Source organism: Polypterus senegalus, chromosome 1, assembly GCF_016835505.1.
Source record: "Polypterus senegalus isolate Bchr_013 chromosome 1, ASM1683550v1, whole genome shotgun sequence".
Classification (NCBI taxonomy): Eukaryota; Metazoa; Chordata; class Cladistia; order Polypteriformes; family Polypteridae; genus Polypterus; species Polypterus senegalus.
The window spans coordinates 84,071,127-84,090,728 of NC_053154.1; the positions used below are offsets into that span (position 1 = coordinate 84,071,127).

At 36.8% G+C, this 19,602-nt stretch overlaps 1 protein-coding gene across 3 annotated transcripts in view; it reads left to right on the forward strand.

Moving 5' to 3' along the window:
* Positions 1-18,782, forward strand: part of ubqln4 (ubiquilin 4) — a 55,738-nt gene extending 36,956 nt beyond the window's left edge. For 2 of the 3 annotated variants that reach the window (XM_039752527.1, XM_039752536.1), the window contains exons 6-11: positions 1,354-1,594; positions 1,914-2,053; positions 4,867-4,950; positions 8,671-8,786; positions 14,396-14,576; positions 16,223-18,782. In XM_039752527.1, coding sequence (XP_039608461.1) covers positions 1,354-1,594; positions 1,914-2,053; positions 4,867-4,950; positions 8,671-8,786; positions 14,396-14,576; positions 16,223-16,375 — 915 coding nt within the window. In that variant the 3' untranslated portion in view covers positions 16,376-18,782. The remainder of the gene's footprint in view (positions 1-1,353; positions 1,595-1,913; positions 2,054-4,866; positions 4,951-8,670; positions 8,787-14,395; positions 14,577-16,222) is intronic. The other variant, XM_039752541.1, reaches the window with a different exon arrangement.
* The last annotated feature ends 820 nt before the right edge of the window (positions 18,783-19,602 follow it).

Below are 19,602 nucleotides of genomic sequence, written 5' to 3' on the forward strand. Positions count from 1 at the left end.
TGCACCCCCAGTGCCTCCAGCACCGTTCCCCCAAATGTCCAGGCCACACAAGTCCTATGCCTTTCTCCTGGCCGCCTCCTGTCCTCTCTCCAGTTCTGTCCTCTTCCACCCGACATCCACTGCTGAATGGAGGGAGACGGCCCCTTATATGGGAACCCGGATGGGCTCCAGCTGCTTCCCGGGAAACAGTCATAGTCACACCACAGTGTGGTGGAAGTGCCGGCTACGCACCCGGAATCCGTCCGGGTGTCCCCTGTCTTCCCCCCAGCACTTCCTAGTGTGGCGGAAGTGCTGGGCTCCAGGGATATGCAGGCATTGGGGCGCCGCCTGGCGGTGGCCACGGTTCCTACAGGGCTGGGCTTTCAAGCCCTTTACCCGAGGCCCCCAACAAAACCAGGACGGACGCCCCTTTGCGGTCTGGGGAAGGCACAAGCCCTCCTCCGGTCCTCCTGGGCGTCCCGGCCGGGGACCACAATATATATATTTTCATTTCATTTTTTATCAATCACTTGTCACATTACTGTCCAATTTTTAATATTTTCCTGATCAATCTTTAGTGATTTTACTAAGTCTAGGATATGTATTAATCTACTTGGTCTTGTAATTAAATGTCTTTGTGCTTCCTTATAAAGCTCTTGCACACTGTATTTGCCGGAGATACATTCATTCGGTGACCACTGATTGTAAATGGCTGATTTTCATTCATAAGTAATGACTGGTTTATTAATAATAAGCTCCTTATTTTTGTTTCTTTGTAGCTTTAAAATACAGTTATCAATGCTGCTTGCAACTGAATCTCAGCCCTGATGATTGCGTGTATGGGGTCGTTATGCTTTCCTAGTGCAAGAGTTTCTGTCTTTTTTTATTCTACACCCCAAAGACATTAATATTTGTTTCAGTGCCAACTTTTAATTGACTCTGCATACATGATTCTGGTTGCGAGTGGGTATATGTGCGAATGTACCCTACAAAGGACTTTTGCCTCTTCCATGATTGGTTCCTCTCTTGTTCTTGTTGTTTCAAACTTCCCATGACCATGACTAATGTTTTCCTCTAAATGCTTTGGCAGTATTAACAAACATATTTGTTAATAGTGTGTATAAGTATTATTTTAAAATATTATTTTACAAATCAAATAAACATTTAAACTAATGGGTAGTGTAGGCAGTACAGAAGTAAGAATGAGAGTAGTAGAGCAGAATGAAGTGAGACAGAAGCTCCTGTAGTATTATTCTGCTTTGTTCTTGTGCTTTGATGTATTACAGCTACAAGCCCTTCCTCTGTGTAGACATAAAACAAAATTGCCAGGTAAACCTAATCCCTTATATTTTGTTTGTTTTCTTCCTGATATAGTTTGGTAGCAATCCCTTCTCAGCCCTTGGTGGAAATTCAGAAAGCTTAGGGGTCCAGCCATCTCGGACAGAAAACAGAGAACCACTTCCAAATCCCTGGGGTCCCCCAGCTAGTGGAACTACGTCTTCAAGCACTGGGGGTGAAGGTGGTACCACCTCATCCAGCAACAGTACTTCTCAGAGTGCGACAACTCCAAGTGTGTCTAATCCTTTGGGTATCAATGCAGCAAGTCTAGGCAATGGTACAGTTTCTTTTGAGTCTTTTCCCACAGAAACAAAAAAAAAGTAATATTTGTGAATCTGTTTGTTGAGGTGGGAAAAACAACTTTTGGAAGTGCACTACAGTGTCATTTTGGATTTAGTGAAGCATAATATTAGTTTACTGTATTCTTACACTTAGGTTTTTGTGGACTAATAACTTTGCTCTTTAAAATAAAATTAGATCCTAAATTGTTAAAAGAAATTTGCCCTGCACAGTGTTAATATGTAAACTGGAAAAGATTTAATGAACTAGCTTGTAAAATATAAATATGCTTAACTGAAGTCACTTATTATTTTTAGGTATGTTTAATAGTCCTGGGATGCAAAGTCTCATGCAGCAAATTTCAGAAAACCCTCAGCTCATGCAGAATATGTTATCTGCTCCCTACATGAGAAGCATGATTCAGTCTTTGGTGCAAAACCCTGACTTGGCCTCACAGGTAATGTAATAATGTGCTGGGCAAAATCTAACAATACATTGTTATATTGATTACTTTTTTGTTGGGGTTGTATTATATTTTTATTTTTTGTGTGTACCAAGTTTGTTTAATGAGCCTTTATATGAAAATTAAAATATGCAGTATATACTAGAAGACATGATGATTGCTTACAGCCATTCATGATCAATGACCAAGCATGAATAGAGTTAATGGGCTTTATAACCTTTGCTATTACCAAACCTGTTCTCCATGACACCTTTTGCACAGTAATTCCACCACTGGGTTTGGAATGTGTACAGTGAAATTACTTATTCAGTGTTAAGTGTGTTCTACTAAAGTCTATTTTTGAATCAAGATACATTTTGGAATCACCCTTAATTTGTTTAAATATAGGCACCTATAGCTGCAACAATAATGTTAATAAATAAGTAATTTAACCATTTTTTGCATTTAACAAATAATTAAAAGTTTGAAAAATTACCCCTGTGATCCCGGATTAGGTTTAAAAACATTGATCGATAGGGAGATGGAACTCTTTCCTGTAGAACCAAATACTTTGCTATTGTTTTTTATACTCAGTAAAATTTGCAAAAGTATTTTAATGTGGTGCTCATTTACTTCATTTATACAACAGCTATTAAAGTAATTTAAATGCAGTTGCAAAGGTATCATATCAAATCTCTTTTCAGAACATCATGGATAGGCCTCATACAGATCCCTTTGATGCTGAAATTACTGTAAATCCATGAATTTACAGCAAACAATTGCAGTCATTTTATAAAAGGAATTAATTCTTAAAAGTCCCATGATCTTGATTTTATTTAATTGTTTTCACAAATTTGTGTCATCATAATGTAACTAGGTAATTCGTTCAAAGCAAAAGACTTAAAACAGGTTATTTAAAAATGGATATGTTATAAAAATTGATGCCTGATTAAAGGTAAACATAAGCATCTCCCTGCATGTAATCGGTGGTATGCAGGAGGTATGGCACTTTCAGTTAATTTGAATGATTCATTGCAAAAAGTTTTGGCTTGCATGTGAAAAGTTTGATTAATTTACAGAGTTCAACTTACACAAATTTATTTAGTCATTTTTTTATATTAACTTATGACGCTCCAAGAAGAAAAAATAATTAAAAATATAGTTTTGGTGTAATACGTCAGTGTTTTTGGCAACGTCTTTGATCAATTTTTCTGTATACAGACAAGTCATTTTGCAGGAATATGTACTGCATTTCCATTTTATTTGGCAGAAACTTAAGGCTAGCAGGTGCAAGTAATCTTTTCTGTGCTGCAACACTTTTTCCTAGTTTGATTTAACAGTCTGTTACCTTTTAAAAAAACTGATCTATAATTCATTTTTTGTAGTTTTGCCTCTTTAGATTAAAGTTAAAAAAAAAAAAAAAGTCTACATATGCTGTGTGGAATAGCTGTTGTTGGGTTATATCAGTGTAATGTATGTTTTGCAGAATCACTGTGTTATATGTTTTTACATAGCTGTTCGCTCATTTAGCATATAACCTACACGTGATTTTAAAGTTTCAGAATCTTCACTTAATCATATTTGTGTAAAAGCTGGGCTGAAGGTTGTATAAGTGCAACATAGTCTTTATTTACTTTGAGCAAAGGTTTTGTTGGTGTCCTGATATCCTGCCATTTTTAAGGAAAGTGCACTGTACTTTAATGATATTGGTTTTGAATATTTGTGAAATTCACTCAGCAATTTCTGCAGCACATGCTGCAAGTTTTGTTTGAACTTCTGTTTAGCTTACTGGTAAATTAATACATAACATTTCAATGAAATAGACAATAAACCTCTGTGGCAAACTGTTCCTTTAAGTTGCTATTGAACATTTAACAAACAAATACCCAAATAGTTTAATGTGGAAGGATGAGAGCTGGGGTGTGTGTTCTACACTTAAAAACTACTTACGGTAATTTAGTAGAAGATTACTCTTTTCTACTCCCTAAATAACTATATGTCTTTTTGCAATCTTTGCATCTCTCTTAAATGAATGTGTATAGATGGCAGATAAATTGACAATGGTAAAACATTCACATATATAACTCTTCAGTAAAGGTAAGGTGCAGTAAATAATTTAAGGTGGAAATGACCCTCCAGTCTGCGTAAGAGAAATAATGAAAAATGAACCCAGTAGTGGGATAAACTACATTTAATTTAGTCCCCCTTCACTACTATTGCATGAGCTACCTCCTAAGCCATTACTTACTTTTTGTTTTGGGTCTTAAGAACCCATAAACATCAAATATATAATCAAAGTATACTTTACTATACTGTATGTATAATAACTCCTTAAAAGTACATTTGCAGAGGAAATATGAGGCTTACAAATTTCCATTATATATTAGGTCGTCATCATCTTACATATTTAAATGTGAGAGTGATGTCTTGTTAAGCTGCAGTCAAGAACAGTCATGATTATAGATAGGAGTCTGAAATTAATTTTGTGTAGTTTGTCAAAACCAGTCTGTAACCTGATTGGTTTCTTCCACCAAGTTATCTCCTTGAGGGATAGGCAAGGTTGTTTTATTATGATATGATCTGCATACAAAAAGTGTTTCAGTAATGTACAGAAGGTTTTTAGAATTACGTGCTGTGTAAAAATGACATTTTTTGTAAACATCACTTTTCATTAGTTTTAAAAATGCATTTTTAAGTTTTATGTATTCATTATTTTATCTACCATTTATGTGTGTCTCTCAATAAAGGTTGATTGCAGCTTTATAGTGGTTATTATTTATTCAGGGTAATTTAATTGACTTCTGCAAATACATTTCTGTTGTCTTCAGGTGATGATGAATAATCCATTGTTTGCTGGTAATCCACAACTTCAAGAACAGTTCAGACTCCAGTTGCCAGTCTTTCTTCAGCAGGTAGAAAGCAGTTTTTCTATAGAAACATTTATCTTAGCATTTAATCTTCATTTGTCTGTTTGCTAAATCTATATGTAAGGATTGACATATGTAGCAGACTAGCCAAATTATCATTCATTAAAAAGCAGTCGTTGTGAAACATTGTCACTCCCATTTCTTCTATGAAAAGTCAAGTAATAATTTATATTTATGTCTTACTTAAATTCAAAGTTGCCTTTCTCTATTATTTTTGGGAGATGCTTGTTCTAGTCTTACACTAGATGCTAAGTATTCAATTTTGCAGTTTTGATTCAATATATAATTTCAGAAATTAAAGTTGTGCATTATGCATGTTATATACATACGTACCAGAGAAACTGAATGCCACACTACACCAAAATTAAATATGCTGAAAAACTTCAGTTTTGTGAACTCAGTTTTTTTTCGTCACTTATTACACATATTGCCTCACTTGCTCCAGTAAGGAAATCATCCACTTATTTGTTTTAGAACTTGTTTAGTGGGTTAGGAAGAGCTGCAGTTAATCTCTGTAATATCACTTGCATGGTATATCAAAGTGGGCTCTATTTCACCTCCTCGGTCTTAAGAGATCCTTGTCAGAGTTGAGGTGATTATCACCCTATGGTTAATGTAACCAATATATTCAACAGAAATGTAAAGACCATGGTACTTTTCTGTGGCACAGACTGTTATCAAGAATGGAACAAATAGCTTGATAAGTTAAGTTTTGCTATTATTGTTGATATCTCAGAGCCAACCAAACCATAAAATATTTTATAGGAATAAGAAACTGAATTAGGAAAGAATAGGTAAACCTAACTGTACACAAATCAGTTACTCAAAACATCGTTTTAAACAAAAAAAAACTTTGTGTATCTGGTCTAGATTTAGGTTCAAACTTTTTCCAACGCTGCAGAAATATTTACAGTAAGATTGCGTAGGTCATTTTGTTAAAGAACACACACACACACAAAAAATAGAATTCTGTCAATAAAGCAGTCATGAATCTGATTTCAGTGGCCTTTGACAGGTGGGTGGAAGAGGAAAAGTCTATGAAATTGTTGAATGATACGCATGCGATTTCTTAGATCTAACAAGGAATTAGGTGTTTAAGTTTACATGCTTTTTCCATATCATTTTTATTTCTCTTTTATTAAGACCATATGCCTGGTTTTAGAGCTGAAAACATCAATGAACTGTGTAAACTGGAATTGGGATTTTTTTCATAATTGGAGGCAGAGGAAATTTGAAATACTATATGGTTATAATTAACCATAAATTATAGCAGTAACACTATTTTAAAAATATCCTTCTAAAGTAAGACATATACTGTATGTTGATTGCTTATATTTCTGTGATATTTAGACCAAAACTGAACACAGTACTCCAGGGCATCTCTAGTGTGTTATATATTTTATATCCGGTCAAGGAGTGGAGGTACTCCACATTAATGACTGGTTGGAATGGTCTCAGAACTCAGAGGAACTTTACATGAAAGGGCAAAGCAGGTTCTTTTTAATTTGAGATCTTGTAATAGCTCTGATGGCCAGTGTGATTGTCTACACTTTGGTGTGTTGGGCTGCTAACATCACTTCAATGGAGGCCCACTGAATTAATAAGCTAATTAAAAGGGCAAGCTCAGTTATAGGACCTCTCTTGACCCCCTGGAGGAAGTCGCACAGGGGAGAATTGAAACAAAATTGAGTGCCATTTTGAGCAGTTCTGCACATCCTCTCTCTGACCCACTAACATTGAGTACTTTTAGCCAACAAATTATTCACCAGAATTCTGTCAAGAAACGCTACTGGGGCTACTTTATACCGATAGAAATACGCCTGCATAATGCGTCACTGTGACAGCTAAGTCAGAACTTTTCTCTCTTTTTAATTTTCTTGCTTTATGGTCATTCTGGTGTGTGTTCAGAAAAAAAAAAGTGTGTGTGTATATACTTACTTATCTACCTGTTTATGTATTTATTTATTTAAAGAGCCTCTGTAAAAAGTCAAGTATCCCCCTGGGGATATACCAAGTTCTATCTGTTTAATCTATAACCTCTTTTATCGCATACTCCACGCATCATAATTTACCACCTAATATCCTATTAGCTTTCTTAATTATTTCTGTACACATTCTGGATTTAATAATAACTCCTAAGACCTTCTCTTGATGTGTGCTTTCAACTTTCAGATCTCTCATTGTATATTTAACGTCTAACGTTTTTACTTCCTATGTGTAATATGCTACTTACTTTAAATTTTATCTGCCACAAATCTGCCCAAGCCTGTGTCCTGCTCAATTCCTTCTATAATAATTCAATAGATTTTAGATTATCCACCCTTCCACCTAGTTTGATATCATCAGCAGACTTAACCAGGTTGTTTATGTAGCACCACTTTTAACATCACCTAATTCCAAAAAGGTTCCCCTCAGCATTACACTGCTTACACATTACACATTGCTTCCTGTATTTTGTACCCATTTATAGACCATGCCCTGAATTCCCAGTTGTTTTAGTTTGATTACTAACGTGTTATGTGGTACATTATTAAAACCCTTCTTAAAATCAAGATAAATAATATCATATGAATCTTTCTGATTGTATTCTTTTGTTGCTTCCTCATTGATTTCCAGCATGTAACTGAAAAATGACATTCCTTGTATGAACCCATGTAGAGTTTTTGATAATATCTCTGTTATAGACATGTGCTGCTCAGTCTTTTCCTTAATGATTGCTTGCATATGCATATTTTGTATAGGTTTGTTAGTAAAGATAGTGTTTGGTTTTTGGTGATTATTTTATTATAGTACTATATGTTTATTTTATAGTCAGTTAACAATAGACTTACAACACCTATGTTCAACAGTTTTATTTTAACTAAAACGGGTAATACTTTATCATGGGAAATGAGACTAATACATATCTGGTTAGTCAGGAGCTCAGTGTGAAAAAGCATTAAAAGTTAAGCATAGATTTTGGTTGTATTGAATCAGTGATTGGTATTGGCCCTAAAAATTCGAATTGGTACATCTTTAGAGGAATATATGAAAAAATGCAAAGGACAGCAATTACAAGCTGTAACAGTTACATTTCCCATGGAATGAAGACATTTTATGTTTAAGTTGTACATTGCACTTATTTAAGAATATCTAGATACATGGTATGTGGTGCTGGTCTCCATACTGCAAAGAAAGAATAGTGTTGTAGAAAGTTCAGAGAATTACTTTTAGACTGATTGATGGATATGGTTAATTATTTTTAAAGGAAAAATTTCACTTTAAGCAAGATGAAAATTGACTGGAAACAGAATTGTAAATTACGTAGGTAATATGTATTTTAGATACCAGATTTTAATTTAAAGTCCGTTTCTCAACACTAATATAGGATACACAGGTAGGACAGTTAAGGATAAATTTCACCCAATTCAAAGAAGGAATGTTTTCCACTTACAATAAGTTACCAAGTAGTTTGACTATACTACTGAGGTGGTGGAAAGCCTCATAGTATTTTGCAAAACTTAGATTAATAGTATGTGTGAACCCTGTTATGGGTTGGTGCCCAATCCAGGGATTGATCATGCATTGTACCTGATGCTTGCTGGTATATCTTCAGGCTTCCTTGTCATATTGCTCTGGATAACTGGTTTTAGGAAATGAATGGATGGATAGATAATAGGCAATTCTAGTGAATAAGTTTTAAATATGTTGTTTTTATTCTCCCAGATGCAGAATCCTGAGGCGCTGTCAGTAATGACAAACCCTCGAGCAATGCAGGCTTTACTCCAAATCCAGCAGGGCCTTCAGACACTACAAACTGAGGCACCAGGTCTCATGCCAAGGTAAGCTGAAATCTGCTGTTTGACTAAACACACTTGTTTAAGGCAGTATGATTGCTTTTTGGACAAAATAATGTACAGTTGAAGTCAGAGGTTTACTTACACTTAGGGTGAATTCGTTAAAATTCACTTTTTAACCCTGCCGCAGATTTTAAACTAAGAAACTATACTCAGCAAAAAAAGAAACGTCCCTTTTTCAGGACTGTGTATTTCAACAATAATGTTTTAAAAATCCAAATAACTTTACAGATCTTCATTGTAAAGGGTTTAAACAATGTTTTCCATGCATGTTCAATTAACCATAATCAATTAATTAACATGCACCTGTGGAATGGTCGTTAAGACCTTAACAGCTTACAGAAAGTAGGCATTTAAGGTCACAGTTCTAAAAACGCAGGACACTAAAGAGACTTGTCTACCGACTGCGAAAAACACCCAAAGAAAGATGCCCAGGGTCCCTGCTCATCTGCGTGAACGTGAATTAGGCATGCTGCAGGGAGGCATGAGGACTGCTGATGTGGCTAGGGCAATAAATTGCCATGTCCGCACTGTGAGATGCCTAAGACAGCGCTACAGGGAGACAGGAAGGACAGCTGATCATCCTCGCAGTGGAAGAGCCCGGATCTCAATCCCATTGAGCACGTCTGGGACCTGTTGGATCGCAGGGTGAGAGCTAGGGCCATTCCCCCCAGAAATGTCCAGGAACTTGCAGGTGCCTTGGTGGAAGAGTGGGGTAACATCTCACAGCAACAACTGACAAATCTGGTCCAGTCCATGAGGAGGAGATGCACTGCAGTACTTCAAGCAGCTGGTGGCCACACCAGATACTGACTGGTACTTTTGATTTTGAGCCTCCCTTCATTCAGGGACACATTGTGAAACATTTTTAGTTTATGTCTTATGGTGTTGACTCTTTTAGTGTTCATACAAATATTTACACATTAAGTTTACTAAAAGTAAAAACAGTTGAAAGTCAGAGGACGTTTCTTTTTTTTGCTGAGTATATAAATTTGGCTTATCGTTTAAGACATCTGTTTTGTTGAGAGCAAAAGTATTTTTTTCCAGTAATGTTCACGGACAGATTATTTCACATTTATTAACTATATCACAATTCCAGTGGGTCACAAGTTTACATACAGTTCGTTAACTGACCTCAATCCGATTGAAAATTTGTGGGCAGAACAGAAAAACCTTGTGCAAGCAAGGAGGCCTATGAACCTGTCCCAGTTACACCAGTTCCGTCTGGAGAAATGGGCCAGATTTAAAGCAACTTACTGTAAAAAGCTTGTAGAAGGCTACCCAAGTTAAACAATTCAAAGGCAATGCTACCAAATATTAACAAAGTAAGCAATGCTACCAAATATTAACAAAGTATATATAAACTTGTGACCCATTTAAGTTGTGATATAGTCAATAAAAAGTGAACTACTCTTACTGTGAACATTGTTTAGGTTTTTTCCTGGCACACCTCGCATTCAAGTCAAATTTTTCTTTCTGATTGTAGATGCACGCACTTTGACAGCGACTATTGTAAGAGTTACCTGCATAATCCTCAATGAAATTTTGGGGTTCTTGGAGACTTCTTTTAGTATCAGATGCCTAGCCTTTGGGCTGAGTTTGCTAGGCTGAACAGTACTGAACAAATTAGCAGTCACTTCAGATCAGCACAGATGATTTTCCTTAGTTTTCTTTCCCTTGGACTTTTCTCAAAGGCATCCACAGCCTTATTTCTGAGGGTCTTAAAGAGCTGTTTTCATCTTGACATGATGACCACCACACATTTCAATAGCAAGGACAATACCACACCCTAGATATCTGCAGTTTATGTAAGGCCTTTTCCAACTGCATAATCCCTATGGAGTTTCTAATCTTTGGCACCTAATCTGGAATTCCAGTTTCTAATTTTATGGATTTGAAGTGGTGGTAAATGTAGGGGTGTGTTTATACAGTCCCGATCAAAAGTTTAAGACCACTTGAAAAATGGCAAAAAATCATATTTTGCATGGTTGGATCTTAACAAGGTTCCAAGTAGAGCTTCAACATGCATCAAGAAGAAATGGGAGTGAGACAAAACATTTGTTGAGCATTCAATTAATTGAAAATAACGATTAAATTGAAACAGGCTGTTTTACAGCTGATCAAAATTTTAGGACCACATGCCTTTAAAAGGCCAAATCTGTGCAAAGATGTGGATTCATTGTCATTTTCTGTCAGGTAGTCACACGTTCTGATGGCAAAGGCAAAAAACTCTCCCTTTTTCAACGTGGTCGGGTTGTTGAACTGCATAAGCAGAGTCTCTCACAGTGCACCATCGCTGCTGAGGTGGGACGCAGTAAAACAGTCATTTGGAATTTCTTAAATGATCCTGAGGGTTATGGAACAAAAAAGTCAAGTGGAAGACCCAAAAAAATTTCACCAGCACTGAGCCGGAGGATCCAATTGGCTGTCCGTCAAGACACTGGACGATCCTCGACCCAAATTAAGGCCGTTACTGGTGCTAACTGCAGCCCCATAACCATCAGACAGCATCTGAGACTGAAGGGCTTCAAAAACAAAAAACGTCTTCAAAGACCTTGTCTCCTTGAACGCCACAGAACTGCTCGTTGGACTTTGCAAGAGAGCACCAAACATGGGACATTCAAAGGTGGAAGAAAGTTTTATTCTCTGATGAGAATTGGTCCTGATGATTTCCAACGTTACTGGCATGACAAGCAGATCCCACCTGAGATGTTTTCTACGCGCCACAGTGGAGGGGGCGCCATAATGGTCTGGGGTGCTTTTTCCTTCAGTGGAACAATGGAGCTTCAGGAAGTGCAGGGGCGTCAAACGGCCGCTGGCTATGTCCAGATGTTGCAGAGAGCATTCCTCATGACTGAGGGCCCTCGTCTGTGTGGTAACGACAGGGTTTTTCAACAGGACAATGTTACAGTACACAATGCCCGCAGGACAAGGGACTTCTTCCAGGAGAATAACATCACTCTTTTGGCCCATCCCGCTTGTTCCCCTGATCTAAATCCAATTGAGAACCTTTGGGGATGGATGGCAAGGGAAGTTTACAAAAATGGACAACAGTTCCAGACAGTTCTTTGTGCGGCCGTCTTCACCACTTGGAGAAATGTTCCCACTCACCTCATGGAAACGCTTGCATCAAGCATGCCGCAACAAATTTTGAAGTGATCAACAATACGGTGGAGCTACTCAGTACTGAGTTCATGTTTGGAAGTTTGATTTCTGTTTTGGGGGGGTTTATGGGTTTTTTTGTAGGTGTGGTCCTAAACTTTTGATCAGCTGTAAAACAGCCTGTTTCAGTTTAATTGTTGTTATTATTAAATTGCATGCTCAAAAAATGTTTTGTCTCGTTACCATTTCTTCTTGTTGCGTGTTGAAGCTCTACTTGGAACCTTGTTAAGATCCAACCATGCAAAATATGATTTTTTGCCATTTTTCAAGTGGTCTTAAGCTTTTGATCGGGACTGTATGTTCCATGTAACAAATCTGCATTTTGTTAATATAGATTATGAGAATGAATGCACCATGTCAATTTTATGTTATCTGTAGGAACTGTTTGCATGAATATCTAATATTTGCCTGTTCAAAATTGGAAAAGTCAGCAGTTTCCATGGAATGTCCATTTTTTCATGACTTTATATCTCTGTGCATTTTTGTTTTTATATATATATATATATATATATATATATATATATATATATATATATATATATATATATATATATATATATGTATATGTATATGTATGTATATATATGTATGTATGTATATGTGTATATATATGTATATATGTATATATATATATGTGTATGTATATATGTGTATATATATGTACAGTGAATCCGGAAAATATTCACAGCACATCACTTTTTCCACATTTTGTTTTGTTACAGCCTTATTCCAAAATGGATTAAATTCATTTTTTTCCTCAGAATTTTACACACAACACCCCATTATGACGTGAAAAAAGTTTACTTGAGGTTTTTGCAAATTTATTATTAATTTAAATTTATTAAAAACTGAGAAATCACATGTACATAAGTATTCACAGCCTTTGCTGAATACTTTGTCGATGCACCTTTGGCAGCAATTACAGCCTTAATTCTTTTTGAATATGATGCCACAAGCTTGGCACACCTATCCTTGGCCAGTTTCGCCCATTCCTCTTTGCAGCACCTCTCAAGCTCCATCAGGTTGGATGGCAAGTGTCGGTGCACAGCCAATTTAAGATCTCTCCAGAGATGTTCAATCAGATTCAAGTCTGGGCTCTGGCTGGGCCACTCAAGGACATTCACAGAATCATCCTGAAGCCCCTCCTTTGAAATCTTAGCTGTGTGCTTATGGTCCTTGTCCTACTGAATGATGGAACCATCGCCACAGTCGGAGGTCAAGAGCACTCTGGAGCAGGTTTTCATCCAGGAAGTCTCTGTACATTGCTGCAGTCATCTTTCCCTTTATCCTGACTAGTCTCCCAGTTCCTGCTGCTGAAAAACATCCCCACAGCATGATGCTGCCACCACCATGCTTCACTGTAGGGATGGTATTGGCCTGGTGATGAGCGGTGCCTGGTTTCCTCCAAATGTGACGCCTGGCATTCACACCAAAGAGTTCAATCTTTGCCTCTTTAGACCAGAGAATTTTATTTCTCATGGTCTGAGTCTCCTTCAGGTGCCTTTTGGCAAACTCCATGCGGGCTGCCATGTGCCTTTTACTAAGGAGTGGCTTCCGTCTGGCCACTCTACCATACAGGCCTGATTGGTGGATTGCTGCAGAGATGGTTGTCCTTCTGGAAGGTTCTCCTCTCTCCACAGAGGACCTCTGAAGCTCTGACAGAGTGACCATCGGGTTCTTGGTCATCTCCCTGACTAAGGTCCTTCTCCCCTGATCGCTCAGTTTAGATGGCCGGCTAGCTCTAGGAAGAGTCCTGGTGGTTTTGAACTTCTTCCACTTACGGATGATGGAGGCCACTGTGCTCATTGGGACCTTCAAAGCAGCAGAAAGTTTTCTGTAACCTTCCCCATATTTGTGCCTTGAGACAGTCCTGTCTCGGAGGTCTACAGACAATTCCTTTGGCTTCATGCTTGGTTTGTGCTCTGACATGAACTGTCAACTGTGGGACCTTATATAGACAGATGTGTGCCTTTCCAAATCATGTCCAATAAACTAAATTTACCACAGGTTGGACTCAAATTAAGCTGCAGAAACATCTCAAGGATGATCAGGGGAAACAGGAAGCACCTGAGCTCAATTTTGAGCTTCATGGCAAAGGCTGTGAATACTTATGTACATGTGCTTTCTCAATTTTTTATTTTTAATAAATTTGCAAAAATCTCAAGTAAACTTTTTTCACGTTGTCATTATGGAGTGTTGTGTGTAGAATTCTGAGGAAAAAATGAATTTAATCCATTTTGGAATAAGGGTGTAACATAACAAAATGTGGAAAAAGTGATGCACTGTGAATGCTTTCTGGATGCACTGTGTGTGTGTTTGTGTATATATATATATATATATATATATATATATATATATATATATATATATATAAAAAGCATGTAAATTCCCATACCAATCTGAATACACGAATTTTCATTTTATTACTGTAGTCTAACGCCAGGAGGACTACCCTCAGTACCTCTGCCTACAGGGGGTAATGTTGCCCCTGATAGTCCTGCCTCCTCCAGATCAGGATCATCTACAGGCCCTTCTCAGACAACCGGACCTCTAAACTCCCAGCAGCAGCTAATGCAACAGATGCTACAAATGTTTGCAGGAGGGTCAGCGTCAGTAAGTGTTGGTTTCTTATTCTCCCACAGTATTGAAATAATAATGAGTGGAATACCTGGAAGACCTCTTTTGATAAATGTATAGTGTTCCAACCTAATCTATCAATTCTGATTCATTTGAAGATGCATTCTTGGATGAGGAAAAAACAGTCTTTGTTATACAAGGAATAATTTAGTTAATAGAAGGTGACTGTAGCTACAACTAAAAAAAATTAAAATACATTGTACTTGGGCGGGATTAGGGGATATTGCTGTGGGAGAATGGAAGTGGTAGATTGATGCTCAAAAGATGTTATTAAGATTTTGATAAAATACGGACTTGAAATTAATACTTTGTTCAAATGCTTGTTCTTATGCTACATTTTACATTTTGTGCTCCAAACATTACAGCAATCTATCAATATAGCTTTGAAAAAAGTTAGTATCTTTTATACAAGTGCCACAGAATAGTATAATATAAAATATTGTGTTGTGTATGTGTATGTATATATATATATATATATATATATATATATATATATACTGTATATATATATATATATACTGTATATATATATACTGTATATATATATATATATACTGTATATATATATATATATATATATACTGTATATATATATGTGTGTGTATATATATATATAATATACACACACACACACACACTCTACAGGTGTAAGGTTTTAGAATACCTCAGTTTTTTCTCAAATTTAATCATTAGAAATGCATTGGTGAAAAATGGTGTAAATTTGCCATAGGTTTAAATTTTAAAGTTTAGGTTAGCAAAAACTGAAAAAAAGAAACTTCAGAATATTACAAATGGGCCTTCTTCAGGAAGCAACTAATAGGTTACAGCCTACAGATGTTCTGTGGCAATTAAAGCAAATGAATCCTCGCAAGTTGAATCAAACAATTTGCACAGGTGTCCCAACCTCTGTTGATTACTTAAAAATGCTCTGTCTGTCTTAGAGCAGAGATGGAACAGACTGTGTTGTTACTACACCCTCTTAAGTACTACTTGGACAATATTCCACTGTATAAAGTTGTGAATATCCACTCAGCCCAATTCTTCTAACTCCAAACCTTTCTAAATAATCTGCGTTGTTTTTCAAATAAAATTGTTTTTGACCACTCCTTGCTAAGCCCTCTTCATTAACAAAAACTGTAAACTGGTAATTACAGAGAAAAATAATTTCACACATTTTATTAGTTAATCTTGTGCTATAGTTCTTATTCACCTTATACAAAGCAGCTGTTGCAACTCAAGAGTCTGTGTGTGTGCCCTTCTTGTGCAGAATTCTGCAAGCAGCAAAACATACTGATACAGGCAAGTATTGGTTGTCCACATCACAAAGGCAGATAAGTTATGAAAAGCATTGTATTCCAAAACATTTAATTTAGATAGAAATGCTGATATTGAAAACACCTTAGGATGAGTATGGAAAGTAGTGAATTCAGTGTTCCATAATCAAAAAGTGGATATCTGAATCAAATGCTGCATTATAGTTAAGATTAAAATATCATACGAGTGCGTTAGAGTCCAGAATGCTTTAATGGTGTGCAGAATTAATAAAGATCATAGATCAAAGCATCAGTTGATTTTTAATATGTATTTATTCTAATCTTTTTTTCCCTCTTCGTCTTTTGTAGAATCAGACTCCAGAAGTCCGATTTCAGCAACAGCTGGAACAGCTGAGTGCCATGGGATTCATTAACCGAGAAGCTAACCTGCAAGCGCTCATTGCCACTGGAGGAGATATTAATGCAGCCATAGAGAGACTTCTGGGCTCCCAGCCTTCTTAAGCACACATCAGTTTGGGATGGGGGGGGGAATTGGGTTACAGTAGAAAAAACAAATCTGACTTAAAACAGGTATACATACATGTTGTGGTTATTCGCCACAGGAGCATCAACTGAATACTAGTCACCTCCAGCTATTCATGCAGGCGCTCCAAAAATTAGTAAATTGGGTAACCTGTCTGTGTTGCAGACCCCTGCTCATTTGCAGTGTAGAGGGTCGAGTACGATGAGTGCTGTTCCTCCAGCACAACATGGATCACAGGTTTTAAAGCCCCATGTTGCCTTTATCTAACCAAGCACTGCCAGTGTGACTATCCACTTTAAGGTGGTCTCCACTTAGGGAGTATTGGTTTCCACATAGACACAGCCATCATATGGTAAATTACTTAACAGAACTGTTCAATAAATAGGCAGAAATAAATTAATGTTACTTTCATTGTACAGTTTAAGTGAAAGACTAATAATGCCAGAGGTCAAAACATGGCTTCTCCATATGGAACTGATCAAAATTTTCGGTACACAGGTATTTGAGTGTCTTTTAGCTTCCCATATTAATTCTTTCTTTATTACATAGGAGTAACTAAAGGCAGTTGAGGGACACAAAAGGACTTTGACTTCTGCAGCATTTAACATTTCCTAAAGACCAAATTGCAGATGTTTGTCAATGTCAGCTTCTTTTTTAATTTTAGACAATTGCAGACCGTTCTTAGACTCTTTGTGCAAAGTAACTTCTTGTCAGCCAAGACCTGTGTAACCTGATACCTCCTTCTGTTGATTTTGGATTCTTTTAATAAACTAAAAGGTGGAGCTGAAGACTGGGCAATAGACGAATCCCTGATAACATTCATTTAGCCGGAGGCATTATAAAATCTGACTGCTGTGCAACTCTGCTTGTTATACTATATGATGGAGTCATCAAAATTTGTTGGTAATTTTTGAGAGTTATGCATGTGTAAGAGCAAAATCAGAAACAAAACAAAAAAGAAACTTGGCATTTCTTGCATTTTTTTCATGGCTGACCCTTGCAAAGTGTTAATACCATCTAAAAAGTACTAAGGTTCAGAAATAAAGCCATGTGAATGGGAAAAAAAAAATCAGTTGCTGCGTTTAACCAAAAGCCCCCGGTGTTTCTTTCATTTTTTTCCTTAAGCTGTACCACTTTACAAAAAAACGAATGAAATTATTAAGAAGGAATCACTCTGGAATTTCAAAGTAAAAAGCACCTCTTTGTGAGTTGTCTTTTTGGCGCTGGCTGTTTTTCTTCCTTCTGTATACAGTAAATCTGATCAATCGTATGTTTGAGGCCAGTACACCACTTCTGATTTCCCCATAAATCCTGATTTTTCTCACCTTAAAAGTGAACTGTGGCTGTTTGCCAGACACAGAAGTATGTCATATAAAAGTAAAGGCTGAGTCTTATGTCTCTTAGCAGTCTTTACAAAGCAGAAACACACTTGATAGCTTGTTCATCCAATTCGTACTTGTGTCACTTGGTTGAGTTCCGTTGCATTCTGAGAAACAATTTTTGTGTAAACTTTTTATTTAAGTCTCAATGTTAGATTCATTATTCATTGAATAACTAATCAGTCAAACAGGGTTTTTAAGGCTTCTCATGTCACATTTAGTGAAGTGAAAATTAATACTGTATTTAAATCCGTATTTAGAGAGCAGCCTAGGCAGAGGGAACATTATCTTGATTAATATTTAAAATAAACTCTAGGTAAATTCACACTGTAAAAAAAAATAAATAAATACAGCCTGGCTGTGTGATGCAGCTGTGTGCCACCATGGAGTCCTATTTCTAGCACATCCTAGGTCTCAAATTTGAAATAAAGGAGCGCATTACGCTTTTAAATACAGTTGTAAAACATACTGTACTATTTAAGCTGATGTAGTGAAACGTGTTCTCTTTAGTTTGAACAGATTGGTGACAGAACAAATAATGCTGTGTTTGTATGGCTTAAACTAGAGCTGCTTTTTTCCTTGAGATTAACCGTTTTTGTTGAAAAAATAAACTTGTTTCTTTAACATGCAGTGCTTTTACTTTATAATTAATTTTTAAGCCGGATAACATGTCATTTTTAGATTCTTCTTCAGATGATGAGTCACTGTTCCAGACCATACCTTATTGTTAAAGTTAAAACTATTTATTAGGGTTTTTTTTTTCTTTCTCAAATATGTGAATCAGAAAGCCTTAATGCCAGGACCTCAACTTGTGGATGCTGCCTGGTTGTGCTTAGCAAACTTTGATACGTTCTGCTCAATACTATGTAAATACTGCCCCCTGGTGTCGAAACTAAATATCAGAGGACCGCCAAAGTGTGCTTCACGGCTCTTATTGATTTGAAACAATAACTTTGGATTTCTTTTAATTGTATTTTTAAGTGAACAATAAATAAATTGTAAAACATTACAGAAACCAGCTCTTTTTTTTAATGGATGGTTACTCTGTCCCCCTTAATTAAAATGAATGTGATGTATTTCTCATCTTGATACCTTAGAATACAAATTGTTAAAACTTTCAGAAAAATTATTGAAACTTAGACCTCCCGTTAATTTTATCAACCCATGTATTTCAGCACAGGGTTACTGGGAGCAGGAGGCATTCCTGGCACAGCTGAACAAAAAAAAGGGAGTGACCGGGTATGGCATGCAAGGTATTAACCTTAAGTGGTGGACCTTAAGAAAATGGTAGACCTCCGCTGTATTGCTTTAGCAACAAAACAGATTGAGAGTAAATGACACATTTATTACTAGACATTCAAACCATCCATGTCAGCAATGGTGGCATTTCTCAGCACAAGACAGCCATTCCTCCATTTTCAGACCCAGCTTGTCCATCTCTGCAGGGTCCACAGCATATACCAGCTTCATAGCAAGCATCCACAGTCCCTAACCTGACAGGCACATCTTTAAAGAAAGAGCCTGCGCAGTTAACAGTAAGTCCTCCTTCATTCACCGTAGACTGCGTTACAGCAGGCGTCGCAGGTCTGCTCCTTCCTGAGCCATTGTTACTGCAGGTTAATTGAATTCATGATCAGGTGTTGCTTACATTCTGCCTTATCAGACATGTCATTTTAGGGGCGCATCACAAAAGTTTTGACACGTTTTTTTTCAGGTTTATTTTATTTTGATTTCAAATAACTTACTGAGGAAATGTTCCTTATTTCAGATATATGGGCACAGGGCAGCCCAGGTAACTGGTTATCTGTTGGAAATCAGGTTTGCTT